Raw genomic sequence first — 19797 nt, 5'->3', positions numbered from 1 at the left:
TCTCCTGCATTATTGAAATACATGGGTATGGATGTGCTCTCCTGTTCTGCACAAGGGATTTGAAAGCCCAAGGGCTTATGATGAAGTATAGCATTCACATCCGTGAACTCAGGCTCAGATCAGTTATTTACCCATCCTTTTATGTGTCGTCTTTTGGATGAACACTCTGTTCAGCATTGTTGGCATGCTTTATTTTAAACTACCTGGCCTCACCTTCCCAGGAGCTCAGAATAGCTTGGCTTAAACTTCAGCTGCTGGAGGTTGAGGCAGTGAGAGAGATCCCTGGCTGTGTTTCAGATTTGAAGTAGGAATAGACAGATTTCATCTCTAATTCAGAGGACAGGGAGAAACATCAGTTTGTCTGTTCCAGAGGTGGCAATTTGGAATTCTCTGCTAGTTTCTCTCTCATCCCATACTCAGAGCCACAGCCTATCTTTCTCCACTTAAAGCAAGAGGAAACAAGGCACTTCTGATGCTTTTGTGCTAGCAAAGCCTGTACAACTTTGCTTTCAGGTCCTTTTGTAGTTTTTTGTATGGAGGAGACAGACCACAATGCCTTATCTTTGCATTCATACAGGAAATTTTAACTTTGCAGCAGATTCTTGGCCTTATTTAATCTTGCAGTATAGATGTTAGATACAGCAGGGGATTGAGTTTTGCTTCTAGTTCCAAGTTATACGTGTCCTGATTAATAACAGGGAGGAATCCTCTTAGAAGAATTTCTTTTCATACAGTCGAGGTTTGTGGTTGGGTGTGATTTACATCATGTCCTGTTTCAGCTTGCCTGCCTAATGATTTAGGTCTGTCCCTTACAACTGAAGGGAGTCTGTAGTTCAGTAGAAATGCAGTGCATTGATAGCATCTTTGTGAAGACTTTTCTATCCTGTTACCTGTAGCATTATAAGTTTTCCTTTTAAACTTTTGATGGGATGGCAGTATTTTTGGCAATCTAATCTATTCTTCATTTTTCTGTGGAAATAAGTCTTTTTTTGGTAGTAAATGCCTCAGCTAGAAGAACTGAAATTATTCAGGCATTTACAGCATACTCTCTTGATTCTTTAAGATGGCTTTGAAAGCTCTTGATAGATTTTTATATGAGTGAAAAATAGCACCACCACTCCCAGCACTGCCTCTGCTTTTTTTGTCCTAAACTGCAAGCACTGCAGCTAAAGCAGCTCTGGGTGCACTGGGTGTTAGGGGACCTGCACCCGTCTTTATTTGTAGGATGAGACTTTTCACAAGGAGCACTTTGTTTCTCTGACCAAAACAGTCCAAAGGACTGTTGGAATCCAAGAACCTTCTCCCTAGGTAATCATGAAGATGGTATGAAATGTGTCTTAGTCTTTTTATAATCTAGATTAATTCATGCAGACCTCAGGCATTACCAGTCTTCCACTTAACACAAGCTGGTAACACAGGGCTTCTTGAGGAGCTGGTGCCTTGGAGAGGCAAGTTCTTCAGTCTTACTCAAGTGGAGGTTAAAAAGCTTCTTCCACCTTCCCAGGGAAGTGGGGTATTCATTCCTCTAAATGACTCACAGTGTGAATGCACATACAGGTCGTTGTTTTCAGGTGGTGTGTTAGAAGTTACTGACTCGAGGAATTTCACTGCCTTTATTTCTTCATGAAGTGCATCACATCAACTTGGGGAAAGTGAATGGAAAATGTCAAGCCACTTTTTTGTTTGTGTAGTCTGTGAATCAATTTTCACTGTATTAATTGATTTTACAAATGTGGGTCACCTTTATTTTCTTCACAGTAATTTTAAAGACGTGAAAGGACAAGTATTGTGTAGCTAATTTGTTACAAAATCCTGAACTGTCATCAGTTTAATTGCAGTCAAGATGAGTATTTTGTTTCCTGTTTGCATTTGTTTAAGCCTTAAAGCAGCAGGTAAGGTATGTGACAATCAACATGGCCATTGTTGGCTGTTGCTTCAGTTGTGGCATATTCTGGAACTTCCTAATGCTGGTGTATATAAACCCTCAGCTTTTCTTGTTGCAATTTGAAAAATCATCAGTAATTTCTGTTTTCATTTGGTACCTCAGTCCATTTTGATGGCACATCAGCCCAGCTGTTCTGTGTTTTGGAGTGAAATCACAAATGCAACTGCTGCAGCCTCTCAGCTCCATGCAGCACTTTTTGTGGTGTGTGATTAAAAAACCTCAAACATTCTTACCTTGTCATGCTGCTTATCCGTCCCTTTGGCAGTCCTAATTCACCCACTTGAGGGGGGAACTTTCTGTTTGAAAGCAGTAAAACGGTGTGCAATAATCACAATTTTTGCTTCTGTCAGGGCTTGAGCTTCTGGTTTTTTCTGTGTCTTGACTAGCATTTGGTGGGTCCATGGGAGCAGACCTGCTATAAATTCACTCTGATCTTAGGAAACATCTTGTTTTACAGCTGCCAGTGATAGTCTGACAGGTTTACTGGGGCCACATTCAACCTTGAGCAGGGCTGTTTCTGTGTGGAAGCTCTTGATGGCATTAGAGAAAGGGTTTTTTGTTTGTTTTTTGCAGAAGGATCACCTTTTCCTGTGAGTGCATATGTCTCTTTTCTGGGATGTGTGGTTACCTGTGCCTGGCATCCTCAAAGCCAAACATAATTTTTAGATTTGTAGCTTTTGCACCTCCGCTTCCAAGAGCACCCTGCCTTTGGAGATATGCTACAGATGCTCTGAATCATGAATGAGTCTTATCTGTGTTTCTATGGATGTACCAGTCCTGCCTTTTCCTTCTCTTGCTGCAGTGGTGTGGAGGATGTCTCTGTCCTGGGATGGAGTCATAGAATGCCAGGTTGGAAGGGACCTCACAGATTATTTGGTTCAACCTTGTTTGGCAAAAGCACAATCTAGAAAAGATGCCTTAGCAGCCTGTCTAGCTGAATCTGAAGTCTCTGATGTTGAGGAATACCCAAATTCCCTGGGGAGATTATTCCAGTGGCTGATTGGTCTCTTTGAAGCAGGATTTCTTACTGAACTATGTGCTCAGAGGCAGGCACCTGTATGAAGCTCAAGCCTGTCAACATGGCCTGCAAAGTTTTTTGCTGTAAATTCAGAGACATTATGTGCAAATAATGTTTGACAACTGCATTGTAATATTGTGTGTTAATGACTAAGGGAATGCCATGTGCTTTGTTGCTGGAGGACCTATATATGACTTTCTTTTCTGTTCACACTCTGGAGTGAGATTGAACTTGGGCTTCCTGCCAGATGCCTGCTGGGTGGAAGTACTGAGGGGTGGATGCCCTTTCACTAGTGCCCTTCCACCTGAAGACTGTTAATCCTTGCCTAGCTCAGAAAGTTCACATTTTGGGTTTTCTTCAGTCTTGAGTGGAGCATCTTGTCTACTTGTTTTGTCTCTAGAGGCAGGATTCAATACAGATCCTGCATCTGGATTTTACTACCCCAGCTTAGATACACAATGGCTTTTGTTAGATGCATGATTTTTCTCCACTCTGAGAGATGTTCTCATTGTCAAAAGAAAATCTACACCAGAGAGAACTTTTGTTCAAATAGACTCGGTAATATATCTGGTGCTAATTCAGAGCCAGGATCTTGAGGTATTTACTTGGATCTGAGGAACCTGATTTTACCCAGTAATTTGTCAGAAGTACATATGTCAGTTTTTTCTGTACCTCTTCTGAGGGCTTGGTGGTGATGTCACCCTTCCAGTTCAGACTGGGAGCCTTGGTCCAAGCACCTCCCTTTTCCCAGGATACCTGACAAAGGGAATTAAAACTGGGCATTTATATGCCCAGTGATGACACGTTTTGAGCCTGTGTCCATGGTACTCATGCTCAGGTACTCAAACAGGTGGCTTTTCTCATTGCTGTCATTAACAAGGTCGCTTTGGATATGTGTATTTCACATCCATCTCTTACTTCTCCCTTCATTCTTGCAGCATTTAATGCCTCTATTTCAATTGCATGTTGAAAAAACTGAGCGTAGAGGGGGCTTGCATTAGTTTCTGAGGAGGGAATCAGTTTGCATTCAAGCTTTAATTTAGCAGTCCTTGTAGCTAGGTAAAGTGCTTACTGTCTTCCAGATGGAACAAGTGTATGGATTATATTTCTCAAAAGAATCAATTTACTTCTCATTCTTTCCCTTTTTAATAAATAGTGATCACATGTCTCTTTCAAGCTCAGTAGAACTTAAACATTTCATATGTTGATAATACTCTTGATGTTACAGGCAGCTTTGCACATATTTAAAAATCCATTGAGGGAGATATTTTTTGATCCTAAGTGCAAATGTTATCCAAAAAACTTCACAGAGATCATACCATTATTTTAAGCTTTCCAGCTTGCATTTCTATGCAAGTCCTTAATTGAATATTTGCAAGAGGCAGTTGCACTCTACCTTGCCCGTTGCTTCAGCCCTCTGGCCCCACCCCTTTTAAAGCAGTGATCCCTTTAAAAGTATAGGGAAAGTTGAACTTTGCAGGGCTGTCTTCTACCAGCTCTGTGCCAGAAATTAGATCCCTTTCCTCTGCAGTAAAATTCTCAATGTGTCTGCATTGCAATATGCAACTGAAAATGTTGACTTTGTGTTCTTTACTTAAAAGCATTAATAGAAGCTCAGCTGACAATATACCTGAGTAAATGATGCCATGAGAATATTGTCCAAAATTTAATCTTTGAGTTGCTTATGTGTTGTTTTCTTTAACAAAATTCCTCACAATAGCTTCACTGTTCTGTGGAAAGCAGCAAATTTTGCTTTTGCTTGCCTCACAGTAGGGAGAAAGAATAGAAGTAAGAAATCTGATGTTAATTTCTCCTGAATTTTTTTCTGTCTGTTTCACAAATGACTTAAATTCAGAGCAAACTGTTCAGTAGGTGAGTCTGACAGGTGGTGTCTATACCACCTGATTAAAACTTCGAAGAATATAGAGAAAATTTACATTAAGTAATTTAGACTCAAAGGGAAAATGTTTTAATTCAAAATTTTGAAGCAAGAGGCTGTTATGGTGATCTACTACATCTGGCTGTACGAATGTGCTGATTTGAGTTGAGAACCTGACTATGTACACAGTTTCTTATAAAAGTTGTATGAAAATGAAAATGTGGCAAATGTATTTTTAATGCTTTAAGAAAGACCATTAATTAAGATCACCAGTTATTCTCAATGTCTGTGTTGTGTAAGACTCATACAGGGATTGACATGGACTGGTACTCCACCATTGGGACTTCACCACTGTCTTGGGGTAACCACAACTTACCTAGGCATGGCAGTGGCTTTTAAATAGTCTCTTAACAACTGATAAATAAAATTATATGTACCTGACTGGATAAAATCCTGATTTATTTCCCTAGCTGACCTGCTTTGAGCAGGAAGTCAGACTGGAGACCTCTGGAGATACCTTCCAGCCTGGCTCATCCTGTGATTTTTGTGTGTATAAATGTGTGTGAGGGTGTAATCACGTAGTGTTTATGGGTTATAAAGATAAGCTGGGTGTATAAAGAAACACTGGGTGATTTCAGATGTAGCTATAATAAACTTTCACTCTGCTGGTTTTCTTTGCCCAGTCTGCCACGAAGAAACCCCGGAAGTCCCCAGCGGACAAGGGGCGTTCCGACGCTGGAGCTCGAGGAGCGAGTCGTGGGAGAGCCAACGGCCACCCGCAGCAGAATGGAGAAGGGGACCCTGTCACCTTGTTCGAGGTGGTTAAGCTGGGAAAGAGTGCTATGCAGGTAAAATGTTTACTTGTCTTCCTCCTCACAATTCAGTGTTATCCTGACTGGAGTCCAGTCTAAGCTGTCCTTTTGTAAACAGCAGTATTTTCTCATGACTGCATTGGTCCAACACACTGTGTAGGATAAAGTACAGGACTGAGTGGGTTCTGATTTAGGGCTGTCATGTATCCTGCTGAAGAGCAAGAGACCTGGCAGGGTCATGTGTTTCAAATTCTCCATTATTTTGTTCATTACTCCTAAGTTAAAAATGTATTTTGGTATTAAGCAGTTCATTAAAGTATATCCTGTAGCAATCTTTAAATGGGCAAAAAGTGTATGAAAGTAATTATGGATCCAAGCCTTTTTTATTCACTTGTTTTTTCAAGAATACTTGCTCACAGAAGCAGTTTGGAGTACTTTGCACTGGAACTTGCATTCCTGCTGTCCTCATCAGGATAGCAGGTGAAGGATAAACTATTTTCCTAGACTTCCACTGAGTCTGAGTGAAAATGTTGACACATCCTGAAGGCAAATTTTTATTTATTGTAAAATAAATTAGATTGTCCTATTTGCCTCTAGAAATGTTTCTTACCCTCTTATGTTTTGATCAGTTCAGAGGTCTTTACAGGATGTGGGGCCAGGTGAGTTGCACCTCAAGACCCTGCACAGTAGATTGTTTTTGAGGGTGTTGTGTGGTTTTTAGTAAGTTGCTGTGCTGCAGCTCTTGGTTTGATATGCAAAGGAGAAACAATGGGCCCAAAACACTCTTCAGCCCATGCAGTCCAAAGCCAACAGTCATTCGTGCTCTGAAGGATTGTTTAAGCAAATCTCCTTTACTTTACATTTCAACAACACAGGACTTAAGCAGTATCAGTTAGTTTGTTTTGATGCTGACTAACATGAGAAAAGTACAGATTAGGAAAATTAGGTCCTAAGTCCCATTCTCAATATTACTTTTAGTGTAGCTAAACCTAAGTCTCTTTTAAGTCTCACAGAAATCAAATATTGCAAATGAGTGGAAGTTGTTGAAAATTTTCTGTCTCAAACCTGTGGAAAGTATGAGATTTAATATTAAAGAAGTAACACACAAGAAGGAAATGAGAATATTTGTTCTTCATAGTTTCTGTGTTTACACTTTTTCAGGATTGACCCTTCTTATCTAGTAGGTGAAGACAGAACAAATTTACTTGTAACAAAGCTATGGATTCCTTATGCCTTTTTCCCCTACAACAGAGCTTCCAACTTTGTTTGGTTTTCAGCACTTTTTCAAATTTTGTTTTTGGCAGGAATTGAGGAAACATCTGGAGTCTATTTTCTGGTTTTTTTTGTGGTACAGAACATACAATATACTTTATGTAGTATAGTTGATTTAGAGTTATTGATGTTTGCAGAAGCTAAATGGAAAGGAATGAGCAATTGCTTTGATATTTGATGACTCTGTGTGTATGTGGAATTCACTTTGATACATTTTATCTATTTCAAAAGAGATGCTGACACAAGTCTCCTGCAGATTAAATACAAAAAAAAATTGTCTGCATATTTGTATTAAGAAACCTTTGGAATTCAGATACAAAGGAATTATTTTGAGAAGTGGAGAATTTGTGTATGCATGTGGATATTGCATGTATTGCATGTATATTCATTAGTATATGTATATGGATGTGTGTCTGTATATTCACGTATACATACCTGTATCCACAAATCACATTTGCATAGACGCACACATGCCCAACCTGCAGGTAGGAGAAAAAGTACACAGCACTATCTATGCAGGGGAGAGATTATATACAAATAGGAAAGGAATAGGCATGATTATTTGAAGGCCTTGGGTGCAAACAGGCAAAAACAACTTGAGCCCTAATTTGAGGAGCATGCATTACTTGGGCACCTTTGAAAAATTTACTGTTGGTAAAAATATCCTAAAAAATGAAAGAAACCCTGTAGTAGGAAAGAGAATGCAATTAAAATGTTATTTAATATTTTTTAATTTGCACTTCTGGATAATCATCTCATGTGAAATCAAGGTTCTGTAAAGCAAACTTAATAGTATCTTTATACTTGTATTTTCTGTAATAGTTTAGAGATTTTGGTGCAACAATTAGGAGTGCTTGGCATTCCTGTTTTTCATATTTTGATGCAGGTTTTTTTGTTCAGTTTTAGCACTTTTGTTGGTATTGCAGTTTTCAAACAAGCTCTGTATATTTTTATTTGGTTGAACATATTATTTCTCAATATTTAGTTCTTTCCCTGTAATATGAACATACTTTTTTTCTAGTGCTCCTAAGTTTGTTTCCAGCAATGAAAACTTGGGAAAATTCAATTAATATATTCTGAGATTACATGGAAATCATGTGCTTTCGTTTCTGATCTATCTGCTCCTGCTGTTTGCTTTTAGAATTTTTTTTAGTTCTTAGAATTTTCTGGCTTTGTGATGCCTATTCATAAAAGTCTTTTGCTTAATTCAATTTTCACTTCTAAGCTTCTCTCTTTTGGTTCTCACAGCAGGATTAATTTATTACTTCAGGCTTATTGCTGGTTGCTTCTTCCAGGGAAATAAAATCAGTTTAATTTTTTGTATTTCAAGTATACATAAGTCCAGGACTGCTCTTACCATAAAATCTTTGCCTCTGTCATGAGGTGCAGCTTGTGTCTTGCTTGAACTCTGTAAATCTATTTGTTGCCAACATTAAGGTGGTATCAGATGGTTTTCATTTGCTCTGTAACCTTTTGTACAGTTAGTGCTTCAGAAATTGTTCTGTAAGCACCTCTCTGTGTATGAAGTGTGACATGACCTTCTCATGCTTTCTGCAGGTACATTTTCAATTGTTGCTCCATTAAGACTGTTCATAGAACTTCTTCAGTGATTTTTGTTTTCATAGTTAAACATGATGCTCTTCTGCATTTTGTCATTTATCTCTTCCATATATTTATTTTTTAGTTATATCATTTTATAGTGATGGCTATGTCATCTACATTTCCCTACTCTGAACTTCCATAGGTAGAATGGTCTCTATTAGCACTTTTCATGGGCTCAGCTGCCCACTGGTGGGAATGAAGGCTTGGGTGAGCCTCTGCTCTTCCAGCTGAGCCACCCAGGCAGAGACTGACTGGTAGCTAAAATCTTCAGACATCTCTGCACTGGTCTCTGACCCTGCTGTTAAGATGACAGGGAGCTAAAGAGATGAGGTCAGATTTTGTTTAGGACTCAGACTGCAAATTTCTTATGAATTATGATCAGTTATCTGTAATGAAGTTTGTGCTGCTGGTGGTCAAACCAAACATAGAAGTATTCTGCTTTCTTGTCTGCAAAGGGGTTTTATTTCCCTGGAACATCAGAGAGAATGCATCATCAGTAACTGCAGGAGTTGTTCAGTACCAAAACATGAACAGATCTGTGCCTTGATAATTCTGCAATATTCCATGCATTACCAGTCACCTTTAACTGCTGGCAGTTCACTACAGAGTAGAGGCTGATTTTGAGGGAAAAAACTTTTTAAAATTGCTGCCTCTGCTTATGCTCAGCTAGTAAAAGGTAATCTTGGTGTTGATTAGACATAATTCAGAATAAATATGGCTCCATTATATGCCAGCAAGTATTTTAAGATAAGTCTCCAAGTATCTAGTGTTGAAATGGCATTTTTCATGGTGCCACTAGTTCTTCCTTGTCTTTCCAGAAATCAGGGATGAACGGGGTTCCTCACTGTTCTTACCTGCCCATCTTGGCACATGGGGATTTGTGTCCTTTGAGGTTCCCTCACTGTGCAAGTAAAGCTGTATTTGCAGCACTGCTTATCCTGCCTTGGGAAGTCCCTCTCTGACAGTAGGTCAGACTTATTCCTGGTTAGAGTGACTGTAGAACTGTATTCACCTTGTGCAGGAGGATTTACATCTGTTTTTACAAAGATCCTTGACATTAAGAACATCAGAGCAGCTGTAACTGGATTGTACCAAAAATCCAACAGCCTGTTGCTGACAGTGGCAGCTAAAAAAAGGAATCAGACAGCAAAAACAAATTTTGGGAGTTCTCCCTACCTCTGAGTGTTGGCACTTCAGGGCCACTGTGGTGTCTGTTCTCAGTGGCCTTAATGGATCTCTCTTCTCATAGTTTTTTCTCCCTCTAGAAGTGTTTTTTGCCAGATATCTCTGTGTCTCCCTCAGCTATTTCTGAAAGTGAAGGTCTTTGAAGATTAAAATATACAGACATACATTAAGCATTTAACACATGCTTTTTGTTTTAAATGCATGTTTTAATTTAATTGGCCGTTATTGTATTTTAACTGCTGGATCCTCCAGCTGAAGGATGGATAATAACTCAGGGTTTCCCCAGATTGTCTCAGAAACTCCTTAGGATTTTGAATATGCAGTCTCTAAAGTTTACTGGGCAAAATTACTGCATTTATTATTGACATTTAAACTACTTATCTTCATTTTGCTCGACAGATTTCTTCTGTAGCCTAATCTTGCTTTGCTTTTGATTCTGTGGTACTGAATTAAAAGAAAAAAAATCAAAACTAGGTACATGGTTTTATAGTTGTAACATTGGGAACAATTTAGTCACCAAGTGAAGCATTAATTAATTAGAGGAGTATCCCTTAATACCAAATTAAATTTTCCGCAGTCATCACACAAGGCTTCTTTTCCTTTGTGATTTAATAAGATGTGAGATGATTTTGCTCTTAATGTGAACATAAGTGCCAGTAGTGCAGTGTGTGAAAGCATTTGTACCTGAAAATACTCATTATACTTGAAGGCAGAGAAGTCTTTTAATGTCTAGAATGTTGATGTTTTTTGAAGTGTCTGGGGTGATCTGTGAACCCTTTACAAACTGTGTGAGCAAAGGAATGCAAATCAGGTGTTTTAATAAATTGATGGGTCTTTTACTGGAATAACTCAATTTTGTTTTAGCACTCCTCCAAGTATATTTTCGTTCTGATGCTCAATGTTTATGAGTAGTTTTGATGCTTTGTGGCATCATTCATGCCCGTGATTGGCTCAGCTTAAACAGACACAGCCCCTTGGAAATGGTAGCATGTCTACTGTGAGAGATGAGCACCTGCAAAACTTCTGTACCACCTTAGAAAATCTTCTTGGTAAGAGCTTTGTGCAGTGCACCCACCTTTTCTGAGCACTCAGGTGAGGATCTGCTGCTCTGAGTAGTGTGGATCTGCTGGGCAAGAGCGCCCAGCCTCAGGAGTTCCTGTGGTTTTTAGTCTATTTGAAAGCAGAATTTTCCCAATACTTTTTATGCACTCAGTGTAATGCCAGTTAACCTTTACCATTCTAAGATTTCTCCTAAGATGATATTTTTTCTTCTTTTGGTAGTGTTTTTTCTCCCAAATCATTCAATGTAACATGCTACATTGATTTCCCTGTGTAATGATATTTAATACCCAGTCTACTGCATAGAAATATGTATTTACACAAAAATGCCAAATAGAGAATTCTGTATTGAGAGTATAAATCCCTTAGTTTTATTGGGAAGAAATACTTCTAGGACTGTATATTCCTTTCCTCTCTGTGCTTCAGAAATTAAAAAGTTACGTAGGAAGATGCTGCAGAAAAAAAATTTTCTCATTTTTGCTTACTGTTATCTAAAGTGAGATTTTTTGGGTTTTTAAAAGAAAATCATTCTGGCTTATCAGGAAGTGCATGATAGGTGTTAGCGAAGTATGAACTCTTTCATAATTTAAAATTATGATCCTTAGAGAAAAAGAATAAAGTGCATGTCCTCAAGCTGCAGTTCATTTTTATTATCCTTATATTAGGTTTTCACTGAGTGTATATTAGACTTTCTGCCTGCAGTTTGGAATGCAGCCAGGCACTCATCCTGGAGTGTACTGCCCAATCTAAATTGCACATACTTTCACACATTAGGAACTACCTTCTCCCCAGTAGCTGTCTGTGCAATTGCTTCAGTTTTCACAAAATATATCCTTAAAAGGCTTTTATTCTTTTTTTTTTAAACAACCCAACCTGAACAGATTCCCTTAAAAATTTTTATGCAAAGTGTTTTAAGTTTCTCACTACATGTTGTTGTTTTTTTTTTTTTTTTACCCCTGGGTCCTTATTTTTAGAGTACTAAGTTCTTCTCACTATCTGTTAAATTGTAATTCCTGCTTTTCTATTTGAGTTGCTCTTTATACAGGTTATTGAAATATTTAATGTCACAGTGCATTCCTTTTTTAATCAGTTTAAAGTTTCTTTTGAATGACTTTGGGTTTTTCGCTGAAGTTGTTAGTGTAAGCTTTGAGTTTTGGATTTTTTTCTACCTTGATGTAAACACATTGCACACCTATTCCAGAGTAAACTTTTTCTTTCATATTCACTGTAAATGGAGCATGTCCATGATCAGTTGTATGTAATGGCAAATTAAAGTTCTTTATACTCAATTTGCCTTGGTTTACAGTTGACTGAGCTATTCCATTTTAATGTGAACTTTGTATATGGTGTCATTTGTTTTCCCTTTTGTTTGTAGCACTGTTGCCATATTGTTACTTAATTGACGTTGTGAAATAGCTTTTTTTGAAATCAACTTTCATTAATATTTGGTGGGACTGTGCTAATTTACATGAGCTGGCAAGGTGTCCTCTGCAGTCAGTCCCTCTGCTTCCTCCAGCACTTAATGCTCCTAAATTCTGTTGCACTGGAGGAATATGAAATGGATCCATAGCTGCAAAGCCTAGAGGAGGTAATAAGATCACTAGCTTCATTTTTTCATTCATTGCATCTGACTTGCTTCTACTGGCAACCTCAAGCTGCTGTTCCTCTTCAGCACCATAAAATACTTTGGTTTATCTTTTAGTAGACTTTGAGATGTGAAGGTCAATATTTCTGCAAGTTGATAAATTTGAAGTTGTTTATTCAGGCTGTGGATCTATTCTGCTACTTGCTTGACTTCATTTAGGCTTCTTATTTCTTTAGGGTTGCTTACCTGCCATATTCTTCAAATTATGCTCCATGGTGGTTCTTAAAACAGACTCATCAGAGAGTTTATTTCTGTGCAATTCTCTTGAAAAATGTTGCAGTCTTTGGAAAATCTTTGTACTGACTCTATATTTTTGCCATACATCATCTGCCATTTGCAGGAAACCTTGATTTTTTTACTCAGTTCTCATAAGAATATAAGCCATTTCATAATTAAAAAAAAAAAAAGTTTGAGTCTTATTTTTGTGATGTACCTATATGGACTTGTTGACTGACCCAGAGATGTGGTATGTGTATGTATCTGTGTGCATGTATATGTTTGTGCATATGTGTCTAAATGTGTCCTTACATCAGGGAGTGGAGGAAGGTTATTGGTGTTACTGGAGTCATTTGGAGGTTTTATCTGTGAAATTGAGCTTGTTGCCAAGGGAGCCTTTTCCTTGTGTGTGTGCCTGAAGTTGGTGAATCCCAAAGGCATGGATGTGCTGCCCTTAGGTAGGCTGCAGCACATGTCCTGTATATCCTGTGCCTCCCCAGACTGCTGAATTGATCATGTATTTCATGCACAGCATGTAAGTGCACATTTCCATATGGTAAATCCATGCTCCCCACTGTATCTGATGGTAAAAACATCTGGAATCAGATGGGTACCACTGTAGCAGCTCATGCAATCTATTGCTGCCTCCTTTTCTAGGTGTTTTGTAGAAGTAGGCTGGGAGACTTGTGGAGATGAATTCTGGGAGATGGAACCCGCTTGTAACTACCTCCTTCCCAAAAGTGCCACGTGGTCCTTCCTTCCTGTCACCTCACATGCCTTTAAGGTGTTAATGATCTGTGCTTGGGACAGGTGACAGGAGGGGCAAGAACAGGAGGTCTCTGGGCAAGGGGGTCAAATGTGGGCTATTTCCCTGAGTTTGCTTTTGGATTGTGTATACAAAGAGGGTTTGCTGTAACCTGAGGCCTGTTGGTTAGAAATCCTTGTTTTTAATAGGAGTCCTTCTCTCTATGCATATTTATGCAAAATAATTCAATTTCTGGCAAGGCTTGCATGTTGGACCATTTGCTACACTGCTGCCTGTGGTTTGATTCCTTTTTTGCTTGTATTCAGTCTTTTTTCCTGGTATTTGCATTACTGCTGTTTTGTCTTGGTTTAGTTGATACTTGGTCTATCTTTTGGGTCTGATGTGTGCCATTTTTATTTATTCATCTAGTGTTTTCAGTCTTTATAGCTCTTTTCTGTTACATCAAAAGTCAACAGTTTGAGTAAGTTCCAACTGTTGTAGCATATGTAGTCTGGCTTCATCATCTCCTGTTGCCTTAAACTGTAATCTCTAACTAAATTAGGCAGCCAGCATGCCAAATGTGCACAGGGGCTGAGTGTGTGGGTCTGTGGGTGTTATTTTGGGGCACTGATTTTTAGGGCTTAGTGAATGCAGTTTGTGTGTGGGCTCTGTGCTGATGCTGGCAGGTCAGGTGCTCGTATGTGACTTGTTTCTTGCAGACCCTCAGTCATTGGGACTCTTGGGGTAAACACAGCATTGTGCAGCTCTATGACATTGTCCAGCTCTCCACAGGTACCTGTGCAGAGCAGGGAGTTACACTGACTGTGTGTGAGTGTGTCACACATAGTGGGGAGTGCCCAGGCACCAAGGAGCTTGTGCATGCCAGCTTAGATCAAATGAACCCTACCCACAAATTCAGATTCTGCTTTCAGCTTTGTCAATTCTCTGGGAGGTCAAGACACTCTTTGCCTGCTCTCCCTCTGAGAACCTTTGCTCTGATTTTTCTGCTTTTCTTACCTACTGCTGCCACAGAAGGCTGCACTGCCTCAAGTCTGTTCCCCAAGTCTGGAGATGAGCCACTGGTCTTTATTTTTCTGTAAATTGCATGATGGTTCTGGGTTGAAAGTGCAAGTGTCACACTGGTAGGAGAGAGTGGGCCTGCAGTGCCCAAGGACACAGCATGTCCCACACAATTCTTTTTGTACGACAGACAAAAAATAGAAGTGACAGGAGCTGCACTGATGCTGCAGTTTTGAGATAGTGCTGCAAAATTCATCTAAATAATTGTATAAAAGAAACAAAAGCAAAATTTAAAGGTATCCCTTCATATTTCTTCCCTTGGCTCCCCATTTTTTTAAGTCCAGATGGGTTCATTGGCAGTATTTATAGCACAGTGCATGAGAAGCTGCAGTGGTATGGCCCAATAAATTCCCTCCCACGTTCAGTCTTACTCCTGTTTGTAGCAACAAACAGGAGTAAGACTGAACATGGGAGGGAATTTATTGGGCCAGCCTTACTTCCACGGAGTGTTTTCTGTGCAACTCAGCTGTGGGTAATGAACAGATGCTGGGAAACTAGTTATTAACACATAGGGAAAGCAGCTGAGATTTCCCAGGCTCAAAGAAGAATATAGTAGACTTCAGAAACTGTCAGGAGATGTGTGACAAGAGTGGGCAAGATAAAGATAATGAATTATTTCTGGGCAAGCCACATGGCACAGATAGGAATATTTTGCCTGGAAAGAGGTGACCAGATGGGCTTATGGAAAATGCAAACAGGGGCTTGGAGTTTTTTCCTTGTTTCATAAGAATTGGGTCACATCAAGTGGGTCTAACAATTGGCAAGTTTAGAACAGTTATTCTTTTATTTTGCAATTATTCTTTTATTTTTGCACAGTGCTGCAAGACAATGTAGATATAAAGCTGGTTTAGACATACGTATCTATGAGATAAGAAATTTACTGGGGTCTTAAGGGTCTGGGACAGTAACTCAAAAATATCAGTGTGTTCTTGCCCTTTTCTTATGCTTTTCCTACATATATAATAAGCCCTGTTGGACAGGCAAACCTGTTGTCTGGCCCTGCACAGCTGCTATTTTCTTTAGTGTAAAAAATAAGCTCTGGCAATTGCATGTTCTGATATCTACAGTAATAGAGCTATTCAAACAAATCTTATAAGTTGGTAATACACCAACAGCCTGGTCATTAAGCTCTGTCAATATTTGGTGTAGTAAAAACTTTTTACATTCAGCTACATTTGGTTTCTGTGCCCTGGGGAATTTTGCTGATTGATTGAAATGATTGATATTTCCAGGAACAAGTCTGAATTCATGATGAAATAACAGTGAGATAACATTCTAGGCAACTGGTTTTGTGCTGCTGCTTCTTCAACTTGTGTGAAGCTTAGAGGCCAAACCTTGTTTTCTAATTTCTTCTAAGTAGCAGATGGACCCCTTTTTAAGATTGCTTTTCCTAGTGGGGGGGGGGGTGTATGTGTTTTGGGAGGCAGAACCTGTGAAGACTGAGTTTCCTGGCAAATTGGGTGTTTAGAGATTGATGGTGGTTGTTGGATAACATGATAGTACTGCTAGTCTGCTCCTGGCTCAAGGGTGAGTGTAGTGATGTGTGTTAAAGATGGAGTGCTTTGGTTCAGTTCAGAGTTCTGTGTGTCTCTGGTACATACAAGTGGTTTGCTGCATCCTTTTCCTCACACACATGCCAAAGGTAGATTTGGAAGTTTTTACTTGGATAAACTGGAAACTGCAGAGGGATTTTTTTCAAGATCCCTCCTTACAGCTGCTAATTAAGAAAAAGGCAGATTTTTCTAAGAGATCAAATTGTTTGGACTTTTTTGGCTTTCCTATTGATTGCTTTTCAGCATGGTAGAAGCCAGTTGCGTGAGCATGGTGGGGTGTTTGTATGTGAGTGTGGTTTTTTAAATTTAATTTTATAGAAATTCATTTTAGGCCTGAACTATCCAGAATAAGCGAATCTATTTGCAAGGTGTGATCTGATACCGTGATGAAGCTTTTCCTAATGAATGCTGTTGCATGTGTGGAAAAGTTTTCTTTCCCTCATAAAATAAGTAAAGTATAATATTTGATTACATTCAATACACGGAGTATGTTGTGTTTATATACAGTGTTTATGTAGCTGAGGAGCTTGGAATATCAGAGATGATGAAAATATCTCCTGGCTTACTGTAGTTCTGAGGGCAGTTAAAAACAGATTGAGTGTCCTGTCCTGTGATCCACGTAGCTTACAAACTCCCTAAGTCCAACTTCTGTGTATTATTTTATTTACTGTGTATTCCTCATTATATTTTGTTTTCCTGAATTGTTTGCAGTGTTCCTGAGTGACTAACTGGGATATTCACTATGCAATATAAAATCAGTATTTATCCCAAAGTATTGCTGCTTATCAGTTTTCTGGGAATATATGTTGGTCATTCTGAATAGAGTAGCAATATTTGGGTTTTTTCAACACAATTGTAAAACTGAAAAAATCTGTAAGTAGTTTTGGGGAATTACAGTAATTTCAATTTGAACTTGTGTTTATACAATACAATACCTGAAAATGGTGCATATAGTTCTGCTCTCTAACAATATTTGTTCTGTCTCCACCTTGAGAGAAGGTGCATAGATACATGAATTTGTACACATGTATAATTGTGAAAAATAAATGCTCAAATATAAAATTATATTCTGAAAAGAATAAGTCATTTGCCTTTAATAAAATTATTTTTAAGAGTCTCTGATAAGTATTCTTTTTTTCTTGACAGTCTGTGGTGGACGACTGGATTGAATCATATAAGCAAGACAGGGACATAGCACTTCTGGATTTAATCAACTTCTTTATCCAGTGTTCAGGATGTCGAGGTACAGAACATGGAAAACAAGTTGTATAGAATAAATCTGACCTACAAACATGTGTTAATGCAAATGCTGGTAAAGATGGGGAAGACACTTGGATTGGTGCTCCTTGTGTGCATGATTTGTATAGAAATACTGTCTGCATTCCAGAATGACTTGATTTAAAGGTTGTTTGTCAAGGGCTACCCTTGCTCTTTCTCACTTTCCTGTCATCATGCTAAAGTGTACAAATCCTCACAGAGACATTCTACTCATCAGCAGCAGGAGACAAAAGATCTGGTACTCAGGTAGGCATAGCTTTATTTTCCATTTCTGTTTCTTTCTATTTCTTTTATTGCAAAAAATTAGTAGGTAACTATACCTTAACTTTGATATTTTTTCTTTCTTTTAGGAAAATGATTTTTTTTTAACTAAAGAAGAAGGAATCAGGCTTCAGTTCACAACAAGAAAGATTTCCTGTGTTATTTGTTCCTCTGTGATCCTTTATCACATCAGCAGCGAGTGCCCTGCCTTTTATACCCTACTTAAGCAGTCTCCATTACCAGGCATGCAGCAGTCAGCCATTCTAGCATTCTGTTGCCACACTGTGCCTTGTAATGAATTTTTCATGTGTTGTCTTTTTTCAGTTAACTCAGCCTTGAAAAGAGACAGAGCTCCACTCTCTCTGTAGTGCCCAGAACCAAGCTATTTACTGTTTTCTGATGCTTTCTAGAATTTACTTTGAATAGAGTTGAAAACAACCCACAATTTAGAAATTATTCTTCTTCATTTTGTATCTGCTGTGTGAATACACCTTTAAGCATCAAATGGTCAGGGTAGAAGTCCCTTTTCTTCCTCCTTATGTATAAGGTGAAGTCTTGAGTAGTTAAAAGCATCAGAGAAAAGAAATAAGAACCATCAGCAGCTTCAGCAACCCTTTTTCATAGCTGAAGGAAATAAACTTATTTTGTGGATGACAGGAAAGACTGAAGCTCTGGGAGCTTCTGTGAAAGGGCTGAAGGTTAGGGCTTAGGTTACCAGCCTGTGTCAATTGTCTGCACTGTTCACGCAGAATCCCTAAAACCTTTTTCAGTTGAGTTTGGCAGCTTATGTGAAAGTAGTTGTGTTCTATGTGCTTTTTTTTTTAACTCTCTCCTGAAGGTGTGTATGTGAAAAAAAGCGACCCCACAAGCTTATTTATAAGGATTTTGGAGGCATTAAACCAAAGACATCCTTGGCCTTATGTTTATATTGTTGATGCAAGCTTTTGATGAAGGCATATCATAAATATCATCATTTCCCTGCTGCTCTCTAATTTATTCTCCCTTTCTTTTTCCTCATTAGAGAAAGCAGCACTCTGATAAGGCTCCTATTTTTTTAAACCCCTTGTTGGTGAGTGATGCAGGCTGAATGCCCACTGTCAGCCATATGCTGCTGGAGCAAGTGCTTCCCAGAAAAGCTTTCTGTTTCTGGCTGGGAGGCAGCAGCACTGCGAGTGCCTGATGTCACTGACTTACTTGGCTTTTCTTTGAATGGTGACTTTTCATTTTCTTACAGTGCTCTGCTCTGTATCCCAGGGCTGTCTCTGCTGAGCTTCTTTCAGTGCCTTCTGTTCCCAAACAGCAATGGTAGGAAAAAGGAAGCAAAAATTTCTTATCCCCAATCTATAATGTGTTTGGGAAATTTATTCCTGTTTTGGAATTTTTACAGAGGCTACAGTAGCAGCTGTAGAACACGGTTAAAATCCTAGCAATTCTTTGCAGTTTCCAGTAATATAATTGTTTTCTAGAATAAATAAGACCTTATCAGAAGAGAGTGGATTTTACTGGTAGTGCTTAGGGTAAAGTGTATACCAAGCTGTCCTTAATTGAAATGAGAAATAGGGGTTGTTACATATTTTGTGAGGAAGACAAAGATTCATTTTCATGGAAAGATCATATGTTATGACATCTTTATTTCCCTTTAGAGACTTTATTGACATTCTTGCTTATTTCTAGTTCTCATAAATATAACCACCCCTTGTGAATCTCAACAAGTGCTTTGTCTTCCTTAATTTTCTTCGAGTTTGCTCCACTAACATTGTCTTGGATTCTCCAGCCTACTTTCCCAAAGTTGGATCTAAATGCTGACTGATAATGTATATAAGTTTGTGATCACTAACTAAAAGGAGAAGGACAACTAACTTGGGACAAAGTTTCTCAGGAAATGGTGATCATAGGCTTATAAATCTGCCATTTCAATCATGCTTAGAATCACTTGGTATCTAAATATATGTAAAGTACATTTAGCTTGATGTGTCTTTCAGAAGTTTTGAGCAGGTAGGTGGAAGAGTGTGTGTCCATTTACTGACTTTAATTAGACATTGGGGCACCAAACTTTCATTTAGCAACACTATTGACCCTTAAAGATACCTTTCTATTTAGAGAAACATTAATTTTTATGTATACATCCCAGTCTCTTGGGCAGCACAGATGCTTGAATGAACCTCTTGGCATCTTCCAGCTTTGCTTGTAGCTGTTGCTGAAATGAGAAGTGATGTCTTGTAAATATGAGTAAGCAGGCATATTATG

At 38.7% G+C, this 19797-nt stretch overlaps 1 protein-coding gene across 6 annotated transcripts in view; it reads left to right on the top strand.

The window, feature by feature from the left end:
* STAG1 (STAG1 cohesin complex component) overlaps window positions 1-19797 on the top strand; it is a 167035-nt gene that overhangs the window by 50659 nt on the left and 96579 nt on the right. For all 6 annotated transcript variants that reach the window (XM_021537159.2, XM_021537156.3, XM_021537161.2 and 3 more), the window contains 2 exons: window positions 5526-5690; window positions 17158-17254. In XM_021537159.2, coding sequence (XP_021392834.1) covers window positions 5526-5690; window positions 17158-17254 — 262 coding nt within the window. The remainder of the gene's footprint in view (window positions 1-5525; window positions 5691-17157; window positions 17255-19797) is intronic.

The sequence above is a fragment of the Lonchura striata genome, chromosome 10 (genome assembly GCF_046129695.1).
Source record: "Lonchura striata isolate bLonStr1 chromosome 10, bLonStr1.mat, whole genome shotgun sequence".
Classification (NCBI taxonomy): domain Eukaryota; kingdom Metazoa; phylum Chordata; class Aves; order Passeriformes; family Estrildidae; genus Lonchura; species Lonchura striata.
Note: the sequence above shows the minus strand (reverse complement) of the source record. Positions and strands in the feature narration are given on the sequence as shown.